The 15208-nt window shown below is 40.4% G+C and overlaps 1 protein-coding gene across 1 annotated transcript; it reads right to left on the bottom strand.

Annotated features, from left to right (window-relative positions):
• Positions 1-1210: 1210 nt before the first annotated feature.
• srfbp1 (serum response factor binding protein 1) lies at positions 1211-11556 on the bottom strand. Its single transcript, XM_038299821.1, has 3 exons — positions 11503-11556; positions 5367-5801; positions 1211-2847 (listed from the first exon to the last, which is right to left on the bottom strand). Exons 2-3 carry the CDS (start codon positions 5799-5801, stop codon positions 1642-1644), a joined length of 1641 nt encoding a protein of 546 aa, XP_038155749.1. The 5' UTR covers positions 11503-11556; the 3' UTR covers positions 1211-1641.
• Between the last annotated feature and the right edge of the window lie 3652 nt (positions 11557-15208).

Here is a 15208-nt window from a genome sequence, read left to right as displayed (position 1 = left end):
TGGATTTGTATGTTATATGATTTACAGATTTCATACCAAATATGCAATGTGATGTACCTGTTTTCTACCATAAATTACAGTAATATAAATATGCTATGAAACACCCATTTGTGTCAAAGTGATGAATTTATCTTAGTGTTTTAAGTCTTAAGCCACCCAGAAAATGAGAACATCATGGTTTTTGGATGCTGTAGCGCACGTTTTGTTTACATACTGGTGTTGTGCCGAGAATTATCTGCATGCCGTTTCCCCGCACACAGATGAGGAAACAGATTCAGGTATTTCTCGGCATAAACCAGGTCTAACTAGGGAGTACCAATATGGCGGCTGGTGACTTCACAGCACCCTGGACCACCAACAGCAAATCAGCAATCCAGTGAATAGAGATCAGTGGTCAAAAACAGCAGCTTAACTTTTTAAATCCACATTAACACTCTGACCAACAACAGCTGCTTCCTGGTTCAGCAAATAGAGGTTTTCCTATCAGTTGCCGTTCCCGTATAAAACTCCCTGTCCTCCTTAAAGTATGTACTAGAGACAAACCGATACATCAGTCCATCCATATTATTTGGCTCCTAATGTTTTTTTTCTTTGCAGGCTTCGGCTGATTCATAAAGCGTTCAGCAGCTGTCTTGAGAGCATGTGGAGTGCATGCATCAACACCCCCCTCAATTTGCTATCAATTGTTAAAGCTTTGATTTGTTAAGTTTCTTGTTATTTATCATGCATCCATCAATTTTATTTGGCTTATCCGGGGCCGGCTCGCGGAGGCAGTAGTTTAAGCAAATATCAAAGATTCCCAGACTTCCCGATCCACACACACTCCCTCCAGCTGCTCTAGGGGGACCCCAAGGTGACATCAGGCCAGCTCAGAGACATAGTCCCTCCAGCGTGTCCTGGGCCTTACACAGCACCTCCTCCCTATAAGACAAGCCTGGAACATCTCCTGAGGGAGGCGACCAGGAGGCATCCGGAACAGATACCTGAGCCACCTCAGCTGGCTCCTTTTGACGTGGAGGAGCAGCGACTCTACTCCGAGCTCCTCACCCGATCTTGAAGGGTGCGCCCAGCCACCCTGCGCAGGAAACTCATTTAATTTATCATGTCTATTTTAAAATATAAATGGAAATAAAAACAAAACCAGCTCCAAGAATCAGCTGTGCATGTCGTGGGCCGGTTAGTCTGATGTCATAACCAAATCAGTCAGAGCTTTAACAAGCAGGTTTATTTATTTATTTTTTTAATGTCTGATGCAGAAACACAGCAATAGGAACATCACATTTTTGTTTCCAATAAAAAAACTTAAAATTCCAAGAGAAGCATGAACCAAAATGGTTGCTAAAGGCAGAGGTTTACTGCAGTGGAATCCGACATGTCACATTAAAATCAAGTTTAACAGAACAGAACATAGAGCAGAGAAATTGGTGATGTTAAATGATCCATCTTAAGCAGGACACATTCATTCTAAACCAGTGCAATTGGACACTTTGAGCAGGAATGAAAGAGTATTTTATCGTTTCCTGATAGGTTGAGCATTTTAAAATTCACAATGTGACATCTATGATCAACTGAGGTCCTATTGGCACCAAATTTTTATATCACCTAAGTATATCTCACAATGTAAAAGGTTATTCAGTTTCTTTAGTCATCGTCATCAAATTTAATCTTCTTCCCTTGGAAGGCCAGGATCTGTCCCTGCTGCTCCTTTCTCTTCTTGCTGGCCTCCCAGGACGGATGGAGGGCCGGCTGGGGCGGCTGACGGGATACGAAGCATCCTCTGCGCTCCGTCTGCTGTCGGACATCTTTAGCTCTTCCTCTCCCTGCAGGTCCAGAATCTGTCCTGTTAGACTCGGAGTGTGGTCCTCTAACAACAGGCTTGCTGAACTTGGACCTGGAATTAAAAGTTCTGTTTTCCTGCTTTGGAAACTTGTTCAGTTTGCTAAACCCTCCTCCTCTACCGGCTCGGAAGTTCCCCTGAGGTGCAGCTTTAGCTCCGCCCCCCTTCCCTCCAGCCAGAGACGAGCAGAACAGAGACTGAACTGTGGACCTTTGGGACTTCAACCTGGACTCCAGCTCATCCAGCTCCCCCTGGAGTTTGTCTGTTTTCACACTGCCCGAGTCTTTTGGTCCCTCCTCTTCTTTCTCCTTCTCCGTCCCATCGCCGCTCGTCTGTTTTTTCTTCTTCTTCTTGAACTTGCTGACCTTTCCTATAAAGAAGTCGTCTTCTTCGCTCTCCTCAGACTGGGAGGACAGCTTGTGAAAGCGTTCCTCTGTGCTGTCGTCAAAGTACTCCTTCTCTTCTTCACCTGATGACTCTACGTCACTCTCTTCTTCTTCTGGGCTTTTGTGGATCAATTCTGGAGCAGCCTGAAGCCTGGAACCCCTTTCCTGGACTTTAGTTTGAGGCTTTGGCGTCATGCTGCCTTTAACTGAAGCAGATTTAACACTTGTAGACTTTGGCTTTTCTTGCTTTGGAGCATCCAAGGTCGCAGGCAATTGAGCCACTTTTTCATCTTTTTCCGATTGCGGAGCATCTTTAAGGACATCTTTTTCTTTTTTATCAGCACCGTCTTTGATTTTCTCCTTACTTTTTCTGTCTAATCTATTATCCGGCGGCGGCTGCGTGGATTTTTCTGTCTGCCTCGGACTTTTCGATTGACCCCCCTGTTTCCTGGCCCTTTTGTGCTCCTCTTTAAACTCTTCAATGGCAGCTTTGATGCTCTCAATCTTCTTGCTGAACTGAGGGTGCGTGGCGATGCGTGCAACGGCTCGGTCGGACATTTTCGACTCAGGGTTTTTGCAAACCTCCTCAAAGTTGAGCTTTGTCTGCAAAGCTGTCTTGGTCACCTGTAATTTGTGGGTCAAAAAAAAAAGATAAAAAGGTAAGAAAAGAGTGAAAACACATTGCAGGGTTCCTACAGCATAAGGCAAGTTAAATTCAAGACTTTTTAAGAATTTTTAATGCCACTTGAAATAAAAATTTAAGACCAAATTCACAAGAAACACAAGAAAAACCTGCTTGTGACAACTTTACCCAAAGGTTTATTTTAACATAAACCACTGCACTAATGTTTCAAATTTTGAAAAGCTTCCCATACAGGAAGAAAGCTTAAAAGCACACAAATGACAGATATATTTCAACAATTATTTAACTGAATTCACAAACTTTGTTTTAGCAGAGAACAAAACACATCAGTTTTAAAGCCACAACATAACCAGTGCTAAGTCTTTTTTGCAGCTATTTTTCTTTGTATCGTTTTCTTAGTATGTTTGATTTGGTGATTTGGTGGAACAAAACCGAGAAATACCGGCTGTTTCTTGGTAACTCGATTTTGACGCTTTGTGTTTCGCGCTTCGCATGTGCGACTCCACTGCCTTAATTCCCATCGTTCCGAGCTTGAATGAATTCTTGTACAAAATCCACTGAGCCTCATGTATGTTCCCTGGTTTTAGCCATGGAGAAAACTCTTGGCTGGAGCCAATTTTCGTTACATTTACACTTGCTCATATTTTCCAGACAAAAAGTTAATTAAATTTAAAAAAAAATTCAATTTTTATGTTTTATTTAGATTACAAAAATAAAATAATAATAAAAATAATCCTTTTTATGAGGTTTTAAAAATTAAGACCTACGAAAGACTAATTTACGACATTTTAATACCAATTAAGGCCTTAGTTTTATCTTGAAGAATTCAATGCCTTTTAAGACCTTTTAAGGACCTGCGGGAACCCTGCATTGCAAAGTATTTACAGCAGGCATGTCCAAAGTCGCTCCTCGAGGGCCGCTTGAGGTTTCTCTGCTTCAACACAGACAATTCTGTTGATTGCAGTTCAGCGAAAGCCTGATAATCAGCTATCAATGGAAATCAGCTGTGCTGGAGCAGGAAACCTCTACAACCTGCAGGACAGCAGCCCTAGAGGACCGACCTTGGACACGCCTGATTTACACCTTCTGAACATTTAGGTTCTTTTTAGTGATGCTGAGATGAAGCCTCATGAGACATTGAACCGTTGCTTCAACGTCCCCACAGTTCATGAAGCTTCATGTGAATATGTCACCACCTACTGGTGGAATGCAGAACTACAGTTAGTAATAAAATCTGTGATTTTCTGCAATTGTTTTTCTTGTTTTTTCTTCTCCCCCACTTAAGTTCCTTTGAAATAGTTAATGATCAGTGTGTATAATAAAATCTTTTGTACGTTTTTTTTTGAAGAAAACAATCATTTGAGGTATACAGTTTTTCAGCCGTTTTAGCTAAATAAGCTCAAGCAGACAGTGAAAGGCGTCATTTTTATTCAAACATTATAGTTTTTCTAAGGTTTTTTGTTTTAATCTGGTTGGAAGTTATGTGTTCAACCAATCTTTTGGTTAAACCAGCCAATCTAATTTGGCAGTGTTTTTACCCAATCTATATTTTTACCGGGGCAAACCAACACAAATTAGTCTCATTAGCAAAACATTTTAGTATAATCTCAACTTTCAAACTGTAAGGTGGGTCTCGAACCATCAACCTCAGGAGTGAAAGTTAACAGAACGGTCAATACTGTTCAACAGACAGTAATAGTACTTAATACTAAATTACAACTGTGATCATTACATTGTTTAATCTGACCCAAATGGTTTAACCAAATAGATTGGTTGCTCTTCCAACCAATCTATTTTTAGAATATAACCAACTGACAGCAACTCTTCGACAAACTCCCACATATTGACTGAATCCTGAGGCTGTTTAAATGCCTGTTACTTTCTGAACTACTTCCTGAAGCGGTCACTCAGCATCACGCTAGCGAGGCTTCGGACATCATTAATTTTAGCCCCTCCCCTAAATGACTTATGCTTAACACGCGCCTTAAAGAAAAAAACGCCACCTCCATTACTCGACACACGCCTCGCAGCCTCGGCTCATCTCATAACATCACTGCTATTGTTGTTGTTTTAGGATTTCATGTGACACTAAAAGTTGATCGTTGAAGGAAAAGCAGTAATTCTATTTTTTTCTGGTAAACTACCAGGAAGCCTTTCTGTGAAGGACTTAAAGGAGCATTGTCACATTTTTATTACTCATATGCCAATGTATAGCTCATTCCAGGGGCACAAAAGGTTTCTCTGAACTCCACCTCATCCTGCTGGGGTTTTTATTTGTAAATCCTGTTTTACTTAGATGATAAAGCATTTTGTCTTTATTTAGAATGATGATGGTCAAGGATTTGCTGAACCAGGCTCTCGATTGAATGTGTTATTTGTGTCATTAAAGAAACAAATAAAGACATCAGTGTTTGAGGAATGAAGTTAAACTGCTATCCTGACTTTGGAATCAAAAAAAGGTCTCCCTGTAAGGTGCAGGGTCAGAGCAGGACGGCCGTACCACGTCTGGAGGGAGCTTCTTGATGCTGTGGACCTCCTCCAGCAGCCTGGCGGCTCTCCTCTGGTTCCTTTCGGTTTCCGCCTCGTTCCCCTTCTTCTTCTTCAGCATAGCGATCTGACGAGTGAGCTTCCTGATGACCAGAGCCTTGACCCGCTTCACCTCCGTCCTCATCTTCACCACCTCGTTGTTGAGGTTCAGGCCGTCCGACGGCTCCTTTTTCTCCCCGTCAGACGAGGAAGCATTTTCGTTTGCATCTTGGGACGACGTCTCCGCTTCCTTTTCATGTTCTCCTTCCTCTTCATCATCATGTAAATCTGAGGAATCTTCCTCTTCGTTCTCCGAGTCGTCCTGCTCTTCATCATCCTCCTCCTCTTCCATCTCTCTCTCTTCTCGCTCTTCAACAGATGGAACCACTTTGTCTTTGGTGTTAATCATCTGGTAAAAAACAAATTATCCTTCATTAGTGGACAAATAATAGAAATACTGATGTTTAATATGTGAGATTAAAGGGAAATCTAAGCATCTCCTTATGGAGGGAACAGCTCCACTGTTTAGATTAATGAGTGAAATGTTTTTAAAACATGTGTCATGTCTGTAAGAACAGAATAAACAGCTTCTCTGGTTTAAGTCCTCGTCTTTGGCTTTCGGACAGCAGCTCATACAAAGTTTATATGAGACATCAGCATCCTGTAGTAATAAAGTAACTGCATAATTCATGTCTAATAGGGACATATTGAGAAGTTATGGTTAAAAACAGAACAAGAACCTCGATATCACATCCACAAGTACTAAAAAATAGAGTAATGTAGCCGATTTAGTGTTTGTTTCCTGTCAGTATCTCATGTTTCCCACAGTTGGACCATTTATTAGGCAAATCAAATCAAAGTTTATTTATATAGCACTTTACAACACCAGGAAGACCAAAGTGCTTCACAGAAAGATAAAAACACTGCAAAAACAACAAAAAAACAAAAACAAACTAAAATCATAGGCATAAAACAATGTGTCCTAATTATTAAAAGCTAGTTTTAAAAAATGAGTCTTTAACCTGAACTTAACCCGCAGACCGAGGGGCAGATTGTTCCACAGTTTAGGAGCGATGGTCCTGCTGTTTATACCGGGACCCAGAGACGTCCAGAACCATTTCTGCGCTGTAAGTAACCGCCTGGGACGCTATAAGAATGCGCTAGTAGCAGCGTTCTGCGGCACACATGGCCTCAGTAAATCTGTTCCCCTGATGAGCGGTTTGTACTGAAACTGAAATTTCGATTGAAATGTAAATTGTAGTTGGCAATAAAGATTGATTGAGATTGAGAACCATTTGATCATCAGAGCAGAGAGCTCTGCGGGGGCGATGTACCGTCAACATATCATTTAAATATAGCGGAGTGAGACCATGAAGGGCTTTAAAGCAGGAGCTTCACACACTATTACAACCAGCTGCTGCTGACTCACACACAGCTGGGGCGTCCAGATACTAAAATTTCAACCTTGTTAACAATAGCCAGGAAAAAAAAAAGCGCTACCAGGTAAAAAAAAAAAAAAAAAAAAAAAAACTTCAATGGTCTTCAAAGTTTTCCAGGCCAAGGACCCCCAAACTGATGGCGAGATGGAGCGGGGACCCCCTAATTATATACAGGTGCTGGTCATAAAATTAGAATATCATGAAAAAGTAGATTGATTTCAGTAATTCCATTTAAAAAGTGAAACTTGTATATTATATTCATACATTACATACAAACTCATATATTTCAGATGTTTATTTTGTTTAATTTTGATGATTACAAATGACAACAAATGAAAATCTCAAATTCATCATATCAGAAAATTAGAATATTGTGAAAAGGTTCAAAATTGATGGCCCCTGGTGCCACACTCTATTCAGCTAATTAACTCAAACCACCTGCAAAAGCCTTTAAATGGTCTTTCAGTCTAGTTCTATAGGCTACACAATCATGGGGAAGACTGCTGACTTGACAGTTGTCCAAAAGACGACCATCGACACCTTGCACAAGGAGGGCAAGACACAAAAGGTCATCGCTAAAGAGGCTGGCTGTTCACAGAGCTCAGTGTCCAAGCACATTAATAGAGAGGCGAAGGGAAGGAAAAGATGTGGTCGAAAAAAGTGTACAAGCAAGAGAGATAACCGCACCCTGGAGAGGATTGTGAAACAAAACCCATTCAAAAATGTGGGGCAGATTCACAAAGAGTGGACTGCAGCTGGAGTGAGTGCTTCAAGAACCACCACACACAGACGTATGAAAGACATGGGTTTCTGCTGTCGCATTCCTTGTGTCAAGCCACTCTTGAACCACAGACAGCGTCAGAAGCGTCTTGCCTGGGCTAAAGAGAAACAGGACTGGACTGCTGGTGAGTGGTCCAAAGTCATGTTCTCTGATGAAAGTAAATTTTGCATTTCCTTTGGAAATCAAGGTCCCAGAGTCTGGAGGAAAAGAAGAGAGGCACTTCATCCACGTTGCTTGAAGTCCAGTGTAAAGTTTCCACAGTCAGTGATGGTTTGGGGTGCCATGTCATCTGCTGGTGTTGGTCCATTGTGTTTTCTGAGGTCCAGGGTCAACGCAGCCACATACCAGGAAGTTTTAGAGCACTTCATGCTTCCTGCAGCTGACCAACTTTTTGGAGATGCAGATTTCATTTTCCAACAGGACTTGGCACCTGCACACAGTGCCAAAGCTGCCAGTACCTGGTTGAAGGACCATGGTATCCCTGTTCTTAATTGGCCAGCAAACTCTCCTGACCTTAACCCCATAGAAAATCTATGGGGTATTGTGAAGAAGAAGATGCAATACACCAGACCCAACAATTCAGAAGAGCTAAAAGCCACTATTAGAGCAACCTGGGCTATCATAACACCTGAGCAGTGCCACAGACTGATCGACTCCATGCCACGCCGCATTGCTGCAGTAATACAGGCCAAAGGAGGCCCAACTAAATACTGAGTGCTGTACATGCTCATACTTTTCATGTTCATACTTTTCAGTTGGCCAACATTTCTATAAATCCTTTGTTTTTATTGGTCTTCAGTAATATTCTAATTTTCTGATATGATGAATTTGAGATTTTCATTTGTTGTCATTTGTAATCATCAAAATTAAACAAAATAAACATCTGAAATATATGAGTTTGTATGTAATGTATGAATATAATATACAAGTTTCACTTTTTAAATGGAATTACTGAAATCAATCTACTTTTTCATGATATTCTAATTTTATGACCAGCACCTGTATATGGTATGAAACTGTGTTATATCAAACTGGTTCTATAGTCACTCTATTACAGAAGGAGAAATGTAACGAAAGTAATTCCTCCCTGGGATTATTAGAGTATTTCTGATTCTGATTCCTGGTTGATGGGACAGGTGTTGTGAATGAAACGGTGCCCAGCTTGAACGAGCTCCTGTGTGTCACTGAATGTGTGGATTGATGACTGAAAGACATCTTCTGCCTCCATTTATCTGTTTACTACAGTCTGTTGAATTCTTGTTAATGTGGATTTAAAGACATTTCAATTAGTGGAAAAAATTGGGGGGAATATAAAAAAAATGTCTAATCAACCAAAACTTTTGCAACCCCCATGCAGTACCTCTGTGGACCCCCTAGGGATCACAGCCCCCCTGTTGAAGACCTCTGATTTAAGGCATAACAAATATTTCTTTAAGCATGAAAAGCTCCCCCTTTTTCAATCTTTACATGGAAACTGTTTTCTTAACAGACTCAAAATTATGCAAAAAAATATATAATAAAAAAACACTAAATAATTAAACTTAATGGAACACAATTTATGATTAAGGGCTTTATTCCTTAATGTGTAAATAAACCAGAAACCTATAATTAACAATAGCAAACAACACCTCTGTCTCAATGCTGTCCCAAATTAGCACTGCATCCATGTATAGCGTTTTATTAAGCTAAGGGGGGAGTATTTAGTACTTCATCGCCACAAATCAATATTTCTTAGGAAAATAATGAGCATTTAGCTCATACCCTATCTTATTTATCCTTCTTCGACACTATAGAGACCTAATCAGCAACATAAAAAAATAAAAGCTCCAACTATTGTATTTGTATTTTGAAAAAAAAAAAAAAAGAAAAAACCAAAAGATACGACCCCTGGTTTAAATAGAAGATCAAGAAAATGCTCTGATATTCAACAATAAACTAATTGGCTACATGAGTTAAAGGGGAACGCCATATTTTTTACATTGGACCCTTGATTTTCCATTATTCCTTCACGTTCTACTCACCCATATGAGTTTTGTGTCATTTGGAGCTGTTCTGGAGATATTCTGTAAGGTTATATCCAAGTAACCTCTTCCTATGGGCAACGAGTTAAAGGCACAAACTAAACTGTTCATAATTTATCATTTATGGAACGCTAGCATTCATAACATGTAGGCGAATCACTGTCCCCCAGACATCCGCGGTTTTATTTTTTATATTTATATCTTTTAAAAACAAAGCGGAGTGTGTATGACGTCATCCGCACGCCAGACTGAAGTTGTGACAGGCAACCCGGGCCACAGGTGGCTACGCTCTATCCCTTATATTCATTCGGCTAGCTAATATGAATCATTCAATTCCATTTGGAGAGCGAGATCATCTGCGGTAGCAGCACTAGACATCTTCCAGGCATGTGAGGAAAAACTAGCAGCAGTTCAGCGGACAGGAAGAATGAACGGTCATACACACACAGGAGATTTGGTTCTACTGCCGCTGTTGTTGATGGGAGAGATACTGTGGAGGTGTTGCAGTGATTCCAAGTCTCTGCAACGGAGAATAGAAAAATACCTGCTGCTCCTCCATAACTTTATTTTGACGCTTTGAGTTTCACGCTTCGCACATGTGACGCCACTGCCTTGATTCCCATCGTGCTTCATCTACATTCCCTGGCAGTGATTTCAGCCATGCAGTAGTGATGGGTCAATTAACCCTGATGCATTGGTGCATGCATTGAGCCAATAGAGCAAAACACTGCAATGGTGCATGTATCGTTTCAAGAAAGTCAGGAGTTGTTTCTAACTGACTGACTCACTAAACTGTGTTTAAAAACGCATCTGTCAACATGATGCATCTGCTAAAAAAAAATGTCTCATCTTTGCGGTTTGTCATTAAAATGATCAAGAATCTTGGAGCAACCTAAAAGGAATAGGAACGTTTCAGCCGTTCCATTTTTATCTTAATTTTGTCGTTGTGTCATACTTTTCCTCTCCGTTATCGCTCAACTTATCAGAGTTAAAGTTAATTCCAAATTGACTCTTAGTTTATTTACCGTTTTTACTGTACTTATGGAATGGGTGACAATAGTTGAATAAACTTTTAGCTCTCAAAATGTTATTGTTGCCCTATTTGTCGGTACTTGCTGATACCGATACCACCATTTTAGTGCTGGATCGAGGCCCCGCCCGATACTGGTATTGGTATCAGTGCAACACTAGTTGACAGATGTGTTTTTAAACAAAATTTTAGTGAGTCAGTCAATTAGAAACAACCCCTGTATCGGTAACATGACTTTCTCGAAACAACACTTACACCAATACATTGTTTTGCTCTATGGGCTACACGCATGCACTTATGCATCGGTGTTACTGGACCCATCACCATCATTCACATTTTCCCCTAAATTTCCACGTTACGAGATATGTTTACATTATTTAATGGCTGCATCTAAAAATATCAAAGATATTTTTAATGTAAACATAGGTACGAAAAACTACAATATAACCTACAATAACTTTAATTATATCATTGTAGTAGGTCATCAAAACAATTCAGTTTAGTGTCAAATAAGCTGCCTGTAGTGTCTCTAAATGTCCAGCAGGTGTCAGTATTCTGTGAGACAGTATCAACGCAGTTTCAATACAATATGTGAAACGCTTCAAGCCTAAATAAATCACTAATAATAACTACTTGTGATTAAATATATACAGAGCAGGTTAATGTTGTGCTCTGGGTGTAAAAAAGGAGAAGTAAATCGAAAATCAAAACAAACGTGGTAAAGAAAGCGTGTAAGAACTGCTAGTAAGTTCAAAAGTGTCCACTTTGACCTTTTCTAAGCGTGTATAGGGTTAAAATAATCCGAAACGAAAAGCATTTTACAGTATAATCCCTCTTACCGTTCAGAATTTAATGTCAGGTTTAGAATAAAGCTTAAATTCAGAGAAACCCTTCGACTAGCAGGGAGCCGCCATGTTTTTTCTTCTTCTTCTTTTCTATTATGGCGGATCGCTTCTAACTTTAAGGTGCATACCGCCACCTACTGTACATCAGTGGTGTAGCAACATTACTTTACATCAAATTCTATTTTTGAATTTTGTATTCTTTAGATAAATAAATAATGTTTTCCTAATCTGTTAATATTCTTTATATTTCCTTCATTTCACAATATTCCTTTAAGACTCCATTCTTTGCCTTTCCTTCCAACCATGCTTCTAAATGTCATGTTCACAAGTTTTGCAGTTTATCAGTACGTGTTCTACATTTCTTTTTCTCCATATCCTTCACATTTATCATTATTTTTTTCAGCCTATTAAATATAAGAGCATGCTTAAAATTGAGCAATTTCCTATTAGAGATTAAAAAAAAGAAAAAAAAGTGGGTGAGTTCGTAAAAGAAAAATTGTGACAATTGCAAGAGTGCCTAAACGTAAAAAAAGGTATTGTTTTCCAGAAAGCACAATCAAATAACCCTTTCTGGATTATTCACAGAACAAATGTCAGGAAATAAATAACAACACTCTTTATGAAATAAATAATAACCAAATAACACTCTCTGGGTTCTTTACATAAAAAAAGTCAGTGGAACATAAACTTTCTGTTGTGCCGTGCACAATCTTAACAGATCCAAGTTCAGCTTAGTTGTCAGAGCAGAATCTCTGTTTGCAGATCTCTCTCTCATCGACTTCCCTGTGAAACCCACAAAGCAAGCAGACTAAGAAAGTGAACTAAGGGTTAGCAGCACAACCAGTACCACTACCAGTATGGTTATGGAGATGGATTTTATCCCAGTAGATTTTATTATGATTATATTTTTATACTCAGAATGACTCATTCAAATCAGAAAAGTGATCTTACTTTTCTATGTTAATCAGTGTGAACAGTGGGCCTGCATCTGGCTGGTGAAAAGTTGAATGTCAGGTTTGATTTTAGTCACTGCCAGTCTCAAACACTGATGCAGATGTTCATCTGTCAATCTTGATCTCATTGAAGTTCTCAGCAGTTTCTTCCATGAAAAGGTTTGCTGGCAGATATACGTGCTGCCAAAAAGTGTTTGCGCTGATAGAATTATGAGAAAAAAGTCAGAATTCTGAGATTAAAATCAGAATTCTGAGAAAAAATATCAGAATTGAATAGACTATTAGATTATTTATTTTTTTTTTTAATGACCCTATACCGTATCTCTTTGGGAGGGGCAGGTTTAAAATTTTTTGCCGGGGGTTGCAAGATAGGGGCACAGACCCCAAAAGGGTGGAACATTGTCATGTTATATGTGTGTATGAAATAGTTACTAATAGTTAATGATGAAAAAACTTCATAATTAAGGAACATTTTATTTGCAAATGTCCAACTTTATTATCAAATACAAAAAAAAAAAAAAAAACGCTTATATGAAAATACTCTCTGGTATTGTTCAGGGGGCCGGACCAAATGTGGAGGCAGGCCGGATCCGGCCCGCGGGCCATAGTTTTTACTGGAATGACAAACATTTGAATAATAAATGATTCTGGTAAAATAGGAAAATATTATAAAAATCTAAAATGGCCAATTTTACCAAAAGTAAAAGAAATACAATAAAAAATTATTAATAGTTATTATCCAACAGCAGAAACTCTTAAGAAAAGATTTGGATTTGAGGTGGATGCCTTCGTATTTTGCCTTGAAGAACCAGAAACTATTGAAGATTGATGGGAGCTGGAGAAATTCCACCTTTCTCCAGCAGAGTCTGCCGTGGACCCTCTGAGGGAGCCTCCTGCACAGCTGCAGCTCATCAAGATCATCAGAGGATCCACTACTTAAGCTGTCTTCAGACCTTGCCTCAACGCCGCAGTGTTGTTCCAGTTGGTCAGCGCTTAAGCCTAGATCCTCAGTGTTACTCTATGACTTTTGAATCCAGCTTGGATTCTAACCCTTGTCTCTGTCTTCCAGGAAACCTGTGCCTCCTCTGTGAAAGCTCAGGAAGAGCAAACCTGCCGAGCCTACCCTCAGAGCCAAACCTGAAGAATCACAGAGAACTTCCAAGCAGCTCTGGACTAGAGCTGGGAAACCTTAAACCAAGGTCTGTTCATATTAGACGTGAGACGCTGAAGCAGCAAACGGACTCTGCTGATGAACTCTTCTCCAGATCCAACAGAGACCCTCCCAAAGCTAACCTCAAGAACCCTCAAGGTACAATCAGTAAACTTCAGGAAATCAAACCTCTGTTGGCTACGCTAACTGAACTGTCTCTCACGCAGACTCCGGTGAACCAGTATCCAGGCCCCGAACCTGAACCAGTATATTCTGTGTGCTTATGCATCAATAAACTTGTTAAACTTTCATCCCTGTGTCCGTCAGTGGTGTTCTGCATTCTTGGGTCGCTTTTAGTGAACCCATCATGACAGAACACTGCGGCCAAACTCAAGGCCCAGCAGATCACCTCACCCGTCGACTGGAGGAGCAGGATGCCCAAATTCAAGGACAAACCCAAACGCTCCGTGAGTTATACCACCTGGTTGACACTCATTACCACATGCTACAAAGCTGTGCTAATTATCTGAACAGCACTAATGCTGCACAACAACCATTTCCGGGTCCAGTTCCTCCTCCGAGGTCACCAGCAGTGACGTCATCAGAGTTCCGTCCTAGTCTCCCAGAAAGATTTTCTGGTAACATGAAAGATTGCAAAGGATTTTTATTTCAATGTCGATTGATTTTTCAGAACTCCCCTGGCACCTTTTCCACGGATTACAAGAAAATAACTTTTATTCTCTCACAGTTAACAGGAAGAGCCTTGGAATGGGCTCAGGCAAGATTCGCCGCTGACGATAGCTTAAACTGCTATTACTCTGATTTCATCTCTGAATTTACCCAGGTATTCAACCAGGAAACTGACCAAACTATAGACTCCAGAGCTCTTTTCAACCTAAAACAGGGAAACTCTTCGGTGGCTGAATTTTCCATTAACTTCCGGGTTAAAGCGGCAGCTTCCGGATGGAACCAAAGCGCTCTAAAGGGAGCCTTTTTCATGGCATTAAATGAGCACATTAAGGATGAGCTTGCAACCCTCGACGAACCAGCTACCCTCGAAGATCTAATTCGCCTTTCCATTAGATTGGATAATAGAATTCGTGCCAGAAACAATTCAAGGAAGCAGGGTACACTTTCTTCTGCCTCACATAACGTGACTGTTTGTTCTTCCTCTACAGAGCAGCTGCCCATTCAGAGGCCTAAGTCCCAGTCTCTACCGTTGCCTATTCAGGCCTCTCATTCGAGCGAAAGGGATGTCGAACCCATGCAGGTGGGACACACTAGGCTCACTCCAGAGGAGAGGCAAAGGCGTTTTCTAAGCAAACTATGTATTTACTGTGGCGAGAGTGGACACTTCATCGCTTCCTGCCCGGCTAAATCAAAAGCCTGGGCCCGCCAGAGGATCTGAGGAGTCTGGCGGGCCAGATAAACACTAAGAAATCTCCTCGACTGTTACTTCCTGCCACGTTGTTCAGTGCTAATCAAAACCTCTCTTTTTCTGCATTCATCGACTCAGGCTGTGAACGTAACCTAATCGATTCTAACCTCGTCCAGCAACTCCAAATTGAAACCATTCCTCTGACTCAGCCTCTCAGTG

Source organism: Cyprinodon tularosa, unplaced genomic scaffold, assembly GCF_016077235.1.
Source record: "Cyprinodon tularosa strain WSP-4 unplaced genomic scaffold, ASM1607723v1 ctg435, whole genome shotgun sequence".
In the NCBI taxonomy this organism is placed as follows: domain Eukaryota; kingdom Metazoa; phylum Chordata; class Actinopteri; order Cyprinodontiformes; family Cyprinodontidae; genus Cyprinodon; species Cyprinodon tularosa.
The sequence above is the reverse complement of the archived record's forward strand: the minus strand, read 5'-3'. Positions and strand labels throughout refer to the sequence as shown.